At 42.1% G+C, this 14616-nt stretch overlaps 1 protein-coding gene across 6 annotated transcripts in view; it reads right to left on the bottom strand.

The window, feature by feature from the left end:
• FIP1L1 (factor interacting with PAPOLA and CPSF1) overlaps window positions 1–14616 on the bottom strand; it is a 43216-nt gene that overhangs the window by 18610 nt on the left and 9990 nt on the right. For 2 of the 6 annotated variants that reach the window (XM_035112099.2, XM_035112097.2), the window contains exons 7-12: window positions 13815–13945; window positions 13456–13524; window positions 9926–10035; window positions 8513–8620; window positions 4867–4960; window positions 3846–4002 (exon numbers count right to left, since the gene is read on the bottom strand). In XM_035112099.2, coding sequence (XP_034967990.2) covers window positions 3846–4002; window positions 4867–4960; window positions 8513–8620; window positions 9926–10035; window positions 13456–13524; window positions 13815–13945 — 669 coding nt within the window. The remainder of the gene's footprint in view (window positions 1–3845; window positions 4003–4866; window positions 4961–8512; window positions 8621–9925; window positions 10036–13455; window positions 13525–13814; window positions 13946–14616) is intronic. The other 4 variants (XM_035112101.2, XM_035112100.2, XM_035112098.2 and 1 more) reach the window with 3 other exon arrangements.

The raw sequence follows: 14616 nt of genomic DNA, 5'->3' as shown, positions 1-14616 counted from the left end.
TACCTATGCAACAATAATCAGTTTAAAGAACACCTGTAAGTAAGTACTCCTTTCGCTGTACATGTGTATGGATATGCATGCACAAGTCAATGCAAAAACCCACCTGTGCCTTTATATCCTCAATGTTAACAGACAAGACAGCAGATTAAAAATGTAAAATGACAGGTTAATGTTAATTGGGCCATACTGTTGTCAAAAATGCACTGACTTTATAGCATTAATAGAATAACTTTCACGTTTCTAACACAGACACATGACATATTTTACCAACAAGCATATTTAGCTGCTTTTCCAAAGCATTGTAGGAAAGTCTACAGAATGGGCAATTTTAAAAATTCCTAATTCCTGAAAATCTTAGCCCAGACATTATTACTGCAATTGTTAGTTGAGTGTCTTTTCCAGTAGCAGCTATTCAACTTTCTAGTGTTTTATTTTCAAACAGTGGTGGTTCTTTTTGTCTCAAAGGTATTTGCATCACGAGTGGCTAAGTGAACACAGTACAAGAGACCAAACTTCAAAGTGAGATCCTTTTTCAAAGGATTTTCTGAAGGATGTTTTATATTTGAATGCTTAAACGCTCTGGTCAGTAGTTCCAGCTAATATTAGGTAACAAGAAACTAACAAGAAACTTTCCCCTCTTTAAACCAATGAGGAATGGGCAGGTTCTATTTTGGTAGGAGGTTTGAAGACAGAATGCTGGCAGCAGCAAAAATTTTAAAAGCCTGGAGAAGCCAAAGCCACTACTTATAAGTTATTTTCATATGGACTGAAAATACAGGAGATAGCAAACAAAATATTCTGGCTGGGCTCATCTCATCAACCTGTCTGAATGTTACCAGTCCTCTGCTGCTTTCACCAAAGGGCTCAACTAAAGTTACAACACATGCAGATTTACTTTAACTTTGAACTTCAACAGATGAGAGCTTCTTCTTTAAGATTGCCTCTTACTTGTAGGTGGGACTAGAAGTTCACTCCAACATTTACCGTGTTTCTCATATTATAAGACACGCCTTATATTTATTTTTCCCTGAAAAAAAACACAGCATGGCTGGCTTATTTTCAAGGGATGTATTATTTTTCAATTAAGTACCGGTACCGGTATCTGTACAGACCACAGACCTGCTCCCACCGGGTCTTCGCACGCGGCAGGCAAAGGCTGCAGCCGGGTCCCGGGTGTCCGCACGCAAAGGCTGCAGCCGGATCCTGGGGCTGCGCGCTGAGGCTACAGCCGGGTCCCGGGTGTCCGCGCGCGGTGCGCAAAGGCTACAGCCGGGTCTTGGGGGTTAACGTGGCAGCAGCAACCCTTCTTTGCCACAGACCTGCTCCCACCACCCGGTATGGCTTATTTTCGAGGTATGCCTTATATTTTTCCACCTCAGGAAAATCCTGCCATGCCTTATTTTGTAGGGATGCCTTAAAATATGAGAAACACGGTAGGCTAATATTCTTTACATTCCTATTTCTTTGAAGGCAACACATCTCCTATTTCTCCAACCAACCACGAATGCAAGTGCTATACTACAGAATTACTGTACTTTAAATGTTGCTACTTTTTTGTTCAAAAGGTTCCAGCATAACCACATGGCAAGCTGTATACCAGGGACCTCAAACTACGGCCCGGGGGCCGGATGCGGCCCAATTGGCCTGCCAATCCGGCCCGCGACGACCCCCGCCGCCCGCCGCCGCTGCCCGCACCTACGGCGCGCAGCGCTCTTCCGGGTCGGGAAAAAAGCATGCGCCTCTCCCGACCCGGAAGAGGTCATTTCTGGTGCACTTCTGGGTCGGGGGAGGCCCATACGCATGCGCACAACGGATTTTCGGCGCTTTTTCCACCCTGGAAGCGCGCCGCCGCGCCAGTAAGCGCTCGTGCGCATGCGCACGGGCGCGCACTCCCCCGCCCGCTGGCCCACACAGGCGCGCGCTCGACCGTCCTCCGGCCCACCGCGCGATCGGCGCGGTGGGAACCGGCCCAAACGCCGGTAAGTCTGGGGACCCCTGCTGTATACCAACTGCACAATTATGTTGTTCAAGAGCACCAAGGCTGCAATCCTAAGCGTAAGTCCCATGCTCGTGACTGCACTGTAAATTTTCATGGCTTTTTTGTACTACACATTAACAATGCATTACCTGGGCTGTGTATAAAAATGATTTTAGCTTTTCCTCTTTCCCACTTTGTTTAGCCCGAATGAATTTACCGGTAAGCACAAAGTAAAGAATGCAATTTGCCACACAGAGGCCAAATCTGCAAGGGGCCAGGAAGAGAGGGCAAAAGTTTGTTACTCTTCTTAGAAAAGGGACATCATCTGGAGAATGGAAAGTAGGGCCGATAATTCCTTTAATCTTTACAGGGTTGGAGAGAAACATGGAAAAGAACATAGGCAAAAAAGGAAAGCAGTTGGTATGGACTGCTTTTGAAGACTAGCCCACCTCAGGCACCCACTTCCTACCACACTAGGCAGCAGTCAAGGTTATTGCAACAAGAGTCACAGGCAGTGGTTTGGCACTACTGCCAGAAGCCTCTGTGCAACTTTCCAGCCAGCTTCATGCCAACTGCTGCATTAGAAAAGGAAGTAGAAGCTCGTATGCAGTTGTCCAATGATTCCAGGTAATCCAGAAGCAAACTGTGAGTACTTGTCCAGAACTACATTCATGAACCCCCCCCCCCCCAAAAAAAAACACAACCTGGAATGAAATTGGTTGGAAAGTCATGCAGCCGCTGTGCAGAGCTGTGAAATCCCAGAAAAACACAAACAAAAAATGAAGGAAAGCCCTATATGAATCATAGGAAGGTAGGAATTAACTTGATTTTGAGTAAGTGCATTTCCAACAGAAACATTTGCATCAATGGAATTATGTCTTTAGCGCTATGCTGAATTCCACCCATGATGTCTGTACTGAGCCATAGATGTTTAACGTAGGAGTTCCTTTTGTTTCTTGATACGATAGAAATCAAGCACTACGTACTACAGTGGAACCTCGATTTCCGAACGTCATCCGTTCCAGAAGACCGTTTGACTTCCGAAACATTCGAAAACCAAAAACTGAAAGTGGACGCCTCAATACGATAGGGAAACTCAAAACGGAAGCCGCGTGTGCACATTCAACAACCGAGGTTCTACTGTAACTCCAAATAACAATTGTTTACCATAATGCTGATGCAATTTTCAACTCATTTCCCCGCTATTTACAAGTATATTGGGTTACAAGATATTTGTAATTATGGTTTGAATAAAAGCAGTGTACTAAATATATGTCAAAGCGTCTTAAGATTAAATGTAAGCTAAATGATTCATAATGCATTTCATTTTCACAGGTGACTGAACAGAATTAAGGTTTGCAGTTTGCCTATGCAAATGTTTAAAAATCAGTGGAAATTTTACATCTCAATGGCTTCACTTTAATCTAAAGCAGTGATGGGAGCATGGACAGCATTTCTACCACCCTGCTCCTTCACCAGCTGGCAGCCTTCCTTTGATCCAATTCTGCCTGGAGGCCACAAGTCACCAGCCCTTACATGAAGCAAATTGTAGTTGAATGCAACGTCAGTGAAGCAAGGGGATCTTCACCCGTGGAGGAGAAAATGCAAATAATGAAGAAAAATGCCTTCAAAGGAAAGATGAGGAAAAGATGTGGAAAGCCCTTCATAAGAGAGGATCATGTGAAGCCAAGGTAACTCTTGGAAGTTGTCAAGCAAATTGCAAATCTTTTACTGGTCAGAAAAACCATCAAATCCCAATTATAGATAAATATATAAAAACACATCCTGAACACAACTTTAGCTATCTAAATAGAAACACTGCTAATTATGGGGTTCCCCCCCCCCCTTTCTGCATTTTTTTTTTTACCTGGAGGAGGAATCAGAGGGGGAGCAGTACTGACAGATGGAGGTGGCGGAAGAAAAGGAGGCGGTGGAAGATGGGTGGGAGGAGCTCCTGGAGGAAAAAACGGAGGGGGCTTGGTAAAATTGTTGTCCACGTCGGCATTGGAGCGTTCAGAAAGAACCTACAAAACAGAAACATTACAATTTTCTTTTGAGAAGGGGTGTGTGCATATTTTCCCCTAATTTACAGATTAAGTAAAGTTTTTTTCTGAAATGAAGAAACATGTGTTTGCCTTCCATCAGAAACAGGAGAAATGTCTCAGTGAAAACTCTAAAGATTAAGAGGATAATACAAGCCACTGCTTGAATAGCCTATGTATTTTGATCTCTCATTCTCTAACAAACACTTCTAAAAAGTATGCTCACTTGAAATGAGAAGATGCAAGGTGAAACTTTGACAACACATGAGTGTGAGCATGCCACGGCCACACAATACCCTCAATTCTATGTTGCATTAGCGGTAAAGCATGCTGATGACTATAACACCCTAAGAGCACTCATTGCATACCATACTTTAACTAAAATGTCTCCTTTTCAAGGGGCAAAGACTTGTAACCAATGCAGTACTAAGCACTGTCTTGTCAGTGCAAGGATTTCCACTTGAGCAATAGGACTTCTTCCCCTCCTTTCCAGTGCATACCCCCCCCACCCTCCCGAAATCTGTTCCGTAGTGTTTGGGGAACTCCAAGAACAGATTTAGTGGATGCGCGGGGGAGTGGAGAGGAGACGTCCCATTGCACAAGTGTAAATCCTTACACTGATGGGATGGTTACATTGGATACAAGCCACTGGGTTCTCTCAAGCTGCAATTCTCTCCAATTTCATGACAAATGGCTTAATCAAATATATGCTTTCTATTTGCTCACTCCTTTTGCATATCAAATATTATATGTATCACATTTTCAATTATTTAAACTGAAGCTAAGGTGAAAGCAAAATCAGTCTTGTTGTACCCAATACGCATATGTAAGAGGGGAAAAGGAAACCTGTATGTTGCTGTTTTCATTCGCACGCCGCCTTCCTTCTACTCGGCTTATCGTGATTGTCTGTCCAATCACATCTATTGTACCAGAAAGCCTTCTGAAAAGAAATATAAAAGGGAACTGTTACACTGACACACAGGGCCAGAGCAAGACCTGGGGGAATGCATCTCAAGCCTTTCAAACACCTTGTGCATACGTTTCAAAAGGCTATTTACTCAACAAGGATAATCAGCTGAGGGTTTTCCCCCCCTGTTTCTTTGTTTATTAAAGGCAGCAAGATCATCTCAATAGATGATGTGTCATCCCCCAAGAAGAAACACTGTACTTCGGTTTAAATATAAAATACTATATCAGTGGCATCACTGAGAACATTAGCAATATGAAGAGAAAATAAGAGGCATCTATTCAAACCTAGCATATACTTGCTTTTCTATTGAAGAAAAAAATCCTTGAAATTAAAGGTGGCAGTAATAGAAGCTAAAGTTTCAGAACATTACTTAAAATGAAAGACTGCACGACTAAGAAGGTACTGATGAACTATTCACGCTGTGTATCACATATATTAAAGCAAGGCACCTATCCAATCCAGGTTCTCAATCAACAAGTAGAATACATGTTGTTTCTGCTCTCTGCGCCTCCTGACTTCAGGTTGAAAGCTTGGTCTCCCCAACAAGGCAGATTCAGCTTTGGAGTCATCTGTTGACCTCTACTCTCAATCCTTAGATGGGGCAAAGAACTATACTTCCCAGCAAATATTATTGCCTAAGAAGAGAAGATCAATTCTTGAACAGGCAATGATGCCTCAACTATAAATCCTTCTGACAGGCACGTTTCCAAATCTGCTGTACCATGCATCCCAAAGGGAAGCAAACCTCAACTTTTTTCCTGTTGGGTGGTTTCTAGACAAAAACTACCATTCATATCCTACTGAAGTAAATGGCAAGACTCCATACATTTTAATAAGGTTGCATCTCATCCAAACAAAGCAAGTTAACATAAAACCAGAGTATTCCCTCTCCAAGTATGACACAAAGCCAGCATACAAAAGCCAGCTCTCAATAGTTACTCTTTCCTCCCAATATTCATGTGGCTGAGAGGACAGTCGAAATTTGTGGCCGAGCTCAGAAGAGGGTTGAAAATGTGGATAGCTTATTGTAACATGCCATTTGCATAATCTGTTTTAAACTGTTTTTAATATTGTATTTTACATTGTTGAGACCTGCCCCTGGGACCTTGTGGTGAAGGGCAAGCAATAAATCTTCTATTATTATCATCATCATCATTTCCAGATTAACTTTTAAGGAAGGGAACATCCTAGGTTTTCCCCTTTAAGAATTGACATTTTTCTATTCCTGCAGTGCCTGTAGCTACAGAAGTGAAATAGTCTGGCAACAACAGTCAACAACTTTAATATTGTTAAAACAAAACACCACTAAGTCAAACATTAACTACCAGATGATAAATATATGGATGAATGAATTCTACACTAGTTACAAAGGAGCCAAAATTTACAGCTGATGAAAACGTAACCTAAGAAAAGCCTTGAAATCTTCAACAGTATTTCAAGGGAACACGCAAGGAGGCAAACTAAAAGCAGAAGATAAACACAACCTTTTTGCCAGCAGTTAAGAATTTTAGGGTGTTAAATCTTTAATAGTGTAACCTGCTCTGAAAAAAAACAGAAATTAATGGTTAGGAGAAAGATGAAGCTGCATTGATCATTAGCAATAGGAAGAGGGCAGCAGCAAGCATACAGAGGCAGACTATACACCAGAAAATTAGGGCCCCTATCGCCAAAATTAGGGCCCTACAGCAGTTGCTTTATACAGAATTCATTATATATCTGTACTTAAAAGGCTTCAACATTTAAACATAATATGAACTACACTGACACAGGTCCACAATTTCACTTAACTTTACTCAGCATGATCAGTATTCTACCATCCTCTGGCAAGCACAATGACTCCCAACCTTCCTTTCGACCTTGGAGTTGGGGGCAAGGTAGGGCAATAAGGAAAAAGACAACAAATTGTGTCCAAAATCAGCAGACAGCAATATTTCTACAAGCCAGTGGGAATGTAGTAAAAAGGCCCGTGAGCACATTCAGAGTGTGTTCCCCTTTCCACTGAGCAAATGCACCTCCAGCAAATAAATAAAGTATACTCAAGCTCTTTATGGGATCAGACTGTAAGCCAGGCTTCCTCAACCTCGGCCCTCCAGATGTTTTTGGCCTACAACTCCCATGATCCCTAGCTAGCAGGACCAGTGGTCAGGGATGATGAGAATTGTAGTTTCAAAACATCTGGAGGGCCAAGGTTAAGGAAGCTTGCTGTAAGCCATCAGAACAGATGACCCTGGGTTTGTTTTTTACTTGTCAGGAGGAAAAACATCCTCATCTCATATGTCTTGGTGAGTGGTTTTGTAGAAGACTGTGCATCAACACAGTCACAACAGGCACAATGCTCCACCTGAACTTCAAGCTCAATTTCTGGACAATTCAAAACTCTTCCCCAACAAGCTCCAGATCAGGACGAGAGCTGAGCCTTGCCTATTTTGTACTGTGATTGTAGTGAATCCAACAGAGCCCTAAGTATCTCAGAAGTACTGTTTAACTGTGATGATGATCCCTGCCTCACCTTCACTCCACCCCCAGCTTCAAGGGGTCCGGGGTTAAGGGATTGTCCTAGAAATCATGTAAAGTTTCAGAGTTATAGTGGAAGGTCAGTGACAAGATTCTACTCCTTGAAGAAGTGATCAAGCCAAGCAAAGTTTGTGGACCCTTGAATGAGTACAAGTCAGAAACCACTAAAAATACAGGTTTAAAATCTTATACTCAAGAACTAGGTGGGAAAACAAAGTTAATACAGGGTCTGCAACATGTGGATTAAATAGTCGAACAATTCAAAACACAAAATATCAGTGCCTGAAGACTGACAGAAATGACATATATACTTCATCTAGCTAGAGGCAATGAGCTAGGAATCGACAATCTTTTTGGAGAGAAGTAGGATGGCATACCTACTATTGTGGCAACTGTCACAAAAGCTGTTATTGTTAAAAATGATGGAAGTTAAGGGTTGGGAGGTTGATCCTGTCTGCAAAGAATTGCTTTGTAATTTCACAAACCGATACTTTAAAAGTATGGTGCTATGGTGTGCTATGAAGGGATGCGAGGCCACCAGCTATCTAAAGGTATGGGTCTGGCAAGTACTGGATGGGTATCCTCCTTGGGTTCCACAATGGAAAGAAGGGTATGCACAGGCACACACAGTTTACAGACTAGTTCGTATTCCTGTTTGTTAGCAGCATATGAAACCTGCTATTCTGATGTGAAGCTTGCCCTATTTCTATGCTTCCCTGTTACTAAATGATTATTATAATGAGACACAAGAACAAAACCTACCTGGTTTTGATAGTATTAATCCCCAGATATCACTGCACTCTAAGATTTAGCACTTTTGCTCTATGTAAGAAGTGTGGCTATTATTACCCACTACATTTATACTTTGGAATTAATGGTAGGGGTTTGTGCTGCAAAATCTGGGCATACCCTTAAGTCCGGAATGCTATTCTTGCCTAAACACATACAACCAATGAGTAAAATTAGCATTGTAATTCAAAAAGGACCATGTCCCTTTTAACTTCTTACCTTAGTTCCGGCGATTCAGACCTCCCATATCGGTCCTGCCACTTCCCAACGCCTGAACTTGTTTTTCTGGCTGCAGTGCTCGGCTGTGACTGAGAAGAGGCGCTGTTTCTGGTGAGATAAATTTTCTAGGTCTTTCTTTTCCTCAGGCATTACCCCACTTTCAATGAACCCCCAATTGGCTTTTCCACATAGGAGATATAGAATATGTTGTCCCTTATTTATAGAAGAGAGAAGCAGAAACAAAACCTCCTCAAATCTATCCCTTCTTGACCCCTTTCCTTCTCTGCGTAAGGTGATCCAAGAAGCCCTATGTCCCAGACTTAATTATCCAGGTCTCCACTGGGGACTCTGAACTGGCTTTCCGTTGATGAGGCACAGCCAGTAATGCTGCTATCAAGAAAAAGAACACTAGGTTATTGTGTTTAACCCCTGGGTTTGTGTCATTTTCCAGTGATAATGATGGGCTTGGGCCCAAACGAGGACGTTATTAAGCAAAGGAAACCCGCAAGTACAGGGTTCATTCATGGAATGCCAAACCATGGTTAGGTTTTAATATTTGAACCAACCCTTGGCCCAGTATGGACATCATGATAAGCCAGAGTTTATCACCAATCAGCATGAGCCAAAGCTAGCCTTTGATGCACACAGCTAGTGCAGTCAAGGAAGAAATTTCTATATTTCATTAATCATACCTGAATTATGTCCATTCATTCTTTGATACATCGCTTAACAAAATCCCTAAGCACCGCACACAGATTTACAATCATAAATTCACAAGCAAAAAGTCAGTACATAGTATCAAAACACATAGAGAAGAATAGAGTAAAACATTAAGCAAAACATTAAAATAGAAACACCGCTTTGGGTGCTTTCAAGAAAAGATATAGTAAGCCTTTTTCAAACCCTAAACTGGTTAATCTTAACTGCTGTTAGTAGAAACAAAACCATTTCACAAACTATGTTCTGAATTTGGCTCATTTCAAACAAGCTATACTTAAGATTAAGGCAATGTGTAGGTGATCATGTTGCTGATAAGATACAATTAATGGGAAAATGAAACAAAAGCTTCCAGTCTAGTCCTTGTGGAGGAAGGACAAGGGAAGCGGCTTGTTCCTGTCAGTGATTTCATCATGTAGTCCAGTTCATTATCTGTACTTACCTAGCACAGATGCTTTAAACAGGGACTTAAAAATCCACATTCTTACTATTGATCATGCTAAAATATAAAAAAATCCCTTTAACTTTTCCTAGTAAAATTCAACACGCTTTAAATACATCTAGGTTTGCAAACTAAAGTATGAAAAAGGTTAAGATTTGAGACAAGGATAGCAAACTTCTCTTCACTTTAAGAAGAGAATGGTAACAACCAGAAGGTATTTTCTCTCTATGGCAGTTTGAAAATATCGAACTGACCTGTTTGATGGGATGCCTGTCTTGAATAAGAGAGGGGGAGAAGTAAACTCAGATTTGGTTGGTGGAAGTGGCATTTCTTTCTCCATGTTTCCAGTTCTTCCCTGCTGCACCTTCAGAATAAAGTTTCTTCATTAGCATTGTCTAATGTATTGGGGGCAGGGGGCGGGAAGGAAGCATATTGACTTAAAGTACAGGGCTGAACCACAAAACTCTTAACAAATTATGGCTGCTCATCTTAGCAGATCTTGTGCAGGAAAATTATGGTCTGGATTCAAAGACTGTTGCAACTAGTTCCATGTACCTAAAAGAGCCTGTGTCGCCCACACAAGCCTGTGATAATCCTTCTTTCAATCTGGGGGAGTTTCAAAAATAGTTTGTGCTACAGCATGAAGATCAGATATATCACAAGGGAACAGGTGAGAAATAAAAAAATTCCACTAGATATGTTTGATGAATGAGCATAAAGTAACTCTCTGAATGTCAAAAATGTTTGTATTATTGTGCTGCAACCTACATAAGATTTTTTGTAAAGCATTCTTCTTCAATGTGGGAGAGGGATAGAAACTGAATATTATACTGTAGTATGGTGAACTTTTGAAAAGTTTGAACAACCAGGTTTCTACCAGAACAAAAGCAAAACACACTCATATGGTCTCCACTGCAGAAAAGCAGTTCTTCATGGCATCTGGAGCAAAAAGCAAAACAAAGTTGCCACAGTAATTGTAGTCTCATTAAATGTGATCATCTCCTTTCAGATAATCATGCCAATCTTCAACATCAGAAAGGAATAAGGCTACAGAACGATTGTGTCTCTATAAACTTAAGAATTTCAAGCCATTGAACAAGGACTATAATAATCTAGACTAGTCTTCATGCAGACAGTACTGCACATGAACTGTGTCATTAAAAAAATGCCTCCCACTTGCTAAGAAAATTCTTCAAGTAAACAAAACTTAACATACAAATTAAGCACAGACAGGAATCAAAACCCTTTCTTTTTGCAATAGAGCAGGGTGCTCTTAGCTACATGCTTGAGGCAACAAATAATTACTACTATGTATGTGACAATAATGTCTCCCTCTGTTTAGGCCAGGCATAGGCAACCTTGGCTCTCCAGATGTTTTGGAACTACAACTCCCATGATCCCTGACCACTGGCCCTGTTAACTAGGGATAATGGGAGTTGCAGTTCCAAAACATCTGGAGAGCCAATGTTTCCTATGCCTGGTTTAGGCAAAAAGAACATTGCGGTGTTGTACAGCTAATTATGACTGTATAAATTGCCAAAGAGCAGGCCAGGTAGGGTAAACCACATCCATTTTGGATTTGGATTTGATATCCCGCTTTATCACTACCCGAAGGGGTCTCAAAGCGGCTAACAATCTCCTTTCCCCTCCTCCCCCACAACAGACACCCTGTGAGGTAGGTGGGGCTGAGAGACTTCAGAGAAGTGTGACTAGCCCAGGGGTCAGCAAACTTTTTCAGCAGGGGGCCGGTCCACTGTCCCTCAGACCTTGTGGGGGGCCGGACTATATTTTGAAAAAAAATATGAACGAATTCCTATGCCCCACAAATAACCCAGAGATGCATTTTAAATAAAAGGACACATTATACTCATGTAAAAACACCAGGCAGGCCCCACAAATAACTCAGAGATGCATTTTAAATAAAAGGACACATTTCACTCATGTAAAAACATCCTGATTCCCAGACCATCCGCGGGCCAGATTTAGAAGGTGATTGGGCCGCATCTGGCCCCCGGGCCTTAGTTTGGGGACCCTTGGACTAGCCCAAGGTCACCCAGCAGCTGCATGTGGAGGAGCGGAGACGCGAACCCGGTTCCCCAGATTATGAGTCTACCGCTCTTAACCACTACACCATACTGGCTCTCATCCATTTTCACAGCCCCATGCTTAGAAAAGTCACCAACATACTACTCCAATGCCATCAAGTAGTCTCAGAGAGCAGAGCCATCTGCACTGTTAAAACTCTCCAATCTGGGCATCCATACTATCACCAAAAGCCTAATGTATTCCCAAAGATCTCCCCCTATTTGAAGGCAGCAAAGTACATCTAGTCTTCAAATTCTCACCAGATGTTAGTGAAAGGCACCAGTGGACCACAAAATTTTAAATCAGGAGCATTCAAAGTATGCTATTGCAGTGCAGCAGTCAGAGTTCTGAGTTTGAATGTGGAAAACCAAAGTTCAAGTTTGCAAGGTGGCCTTGAAAGTCACTACCTCTTAGAATTGTTGCTAGGCTTAATGCCACCCTGAGGTCCTTTAAAGGATACAAAAAATAAGAGACAAATGAACTAGGAAAGAGATAACTTCAAATTATTAGTATTACATCAGCCTTGTCCAGACAACTGTGCATTAAAAGGGATTGGTAACTGGTTGCCCTTGGGCTCAAACCTCCTCCACCTGGCCCCTACTGGCCCAACCTAAATGAAAGTGTTTTAAAGAAAGGGAATCATATAGTTCCAACTTTCACTTTAAGAAACAAAGAGCTTGCATGAGCTTACGAATTCTATTCAACTGCACTCACATATGCATTCTGGAAAAACAAAGCACCCCCATCAATCTTGAAGCCATTTCCCCAAAAACATATTGGTTCCTTGGCACCAGGAACATACTTATCTTACACCATGTTGTCCCTTAATACTGTATAAAGTTTTTACACTCAGGTGTCCACAAATGGCAGTTGCCAATGGAGACCTCCCACCATTTATCCAGCATGAAGCAAGACTCCTGTCCTCCCCCAAGTTCTCCACACAGCATTGAGATCTCAAGAGGACAAAAAACTCTCACACTTCATGCAGGAAAGAGAAACACTGCATTGCCTGTGAGTCCTACATGAATGTATGGCAGGGGAAAGGCAAGGTCTCATGTCTAGGTTCTAACTTCAGAAACAGTCATGTTCTTGCTGCTTCCCAGTATCTTGTAAGGCTAATTAAACTGTTCCCTCCCTGGAGCTTTCCATGCACATCAGAGGAAAAGGGTCAGTGATGACAGCTGTCTGCCAACACCAGCCATAATATATGTTCCTCTATCCTTACTGCCAGCTTTAAAGTTATCTGTGTGGGAGTAAATTGCTCTGCCCCCAATAATACAGAAGTGGATCATTCCTGATATCAGTGAGAGAGAAGAGCGGGGGGGGGGGGGCACAAGAGAAGCCATCCATTCAATTGGTTCTGATCATTCTCCAGCATGTTTTCTCACTTGAATACTGCACAGAAAATAAACACACATTAAACATTGACACTTCCATAAACTAGAAAGTCATCTGACTAAAGGGATGCAGCATACAAGGAATTAAAGAACTGCCATAGCAATCATTAGTACATTAGGCCATCAAGTCACAGGCTTGCAGCAGCAAAGGTAAATTACAGGGTTCTACATGCAGCACATCTGGAGTATACATCAAAACACTTGGGAAAAACAGCTACGCCCACTTGTGCTTAGATTCAGACCTTGGAAATGGTATGGCAAACAGTGATTAGAGTGACTAAGGAAAGTTTACCAACATTCACCTTAAAAAGATTGTATGTGCCATCTGGAATCTCTGCCCCTGGCGTTACTTCCATAGCAATGTCTTCGGCCTAAGTTAAATAACACATTGCCCATTAAAACACCACATTATGGACTGATGGGCTACAATACAACTAACAACAGGTTACAAGCTAGTTGTAGCTTGGTGGTTCCACACTATCAACACAAAGGCCAACAAAGAAATGGAGCAAAACTTCTGGGTGAGAGGAAGAGGAAGGAAGGAAGGTATGTACTTTGAACCACACAAAGGCTTCTAACACTCACTGCGGATACAGTGCTATTCCAACTTCAGAAGGAAAAGCATTTCCATAATTTGGTAATCAGAGAGTCTATTCATTACCGTAATTTTATTTGTCGTTGAGGTAACAGGTAAAATTTCAAGTCCCATTCGTATTCTCTTTTGTTTTTCACAGTATGCTTTCCAGGTGTCTTCATTAAACCCATAATTGAAATAATCTGAGAGATCAGCACCTTAAGAGGGATAAAACACAAACAGTCTAAAAGTTACAACTCAACAGCCAGAGGGGAAGGAAAAGAACCCAGTCCTCCACTAAGCTGTTGGTTTTTAAGTGAAACACAGCTGAAAACCATTCTAAAAGGGAGTGTTTTCTATTCTCCCCCCCCCCCCCCCGGCAGCACATACTAGCTACCAGCAGTAACAATTAATTAACTGCATTACAAGGGGGAGGGCACAGGCCAAGAACTGCAGCAAAGCAGAAAATTCCAAACAGGCACTCAAAACACACCTATGCAGTTAAGAGGACTGGTCTGCTGATGTTGTTGTTGTTGTTTAGTCGTTTAGTCGTGTCCGACTCTTCGTGACCCCATGGACCATAGCACGCCAGGCACTCCTGTCTTGCACTGCCTCCCGCAGTTTGGTCAAACTCATGTTCGTAGCTTCGAGAACACTGTCCAACCATCTTGTCCTCTGTCGTCCCCTTCTCCTAGTGCCCTCAATCTTTCCCAACATCAGGGTCTTTTCCAAGGATTCTTCTCTTCTCATGAGGTGGCCAAAGTATTGGAGCCTCAGCTTCACGATCTGTCCTTCCAGGGAGCACTCAGGGCTGATTTCCTTAAGAATGGATAGGTTTGATCTTCTAGCAGTCCATGGGACTCTCAAGAGTCTCCTCCAGCACCATAAT

This window comes from Zootoca vivipara, chromosome 9 (genome assembly GCF_963506605.1).
Source record: "Zootoca vivipara chromosome 9, rZooViv1.1, whole genome shotgun sequence".
NCBI lineage: Eukaryota > Metazoa > Chordata > Lepidosauria > Squamata > Lacertidae > Zootoca > Zootoca vivipara.
This window is presented reverse-complemented; position numbering and strand designations above follow the sequence as displayed.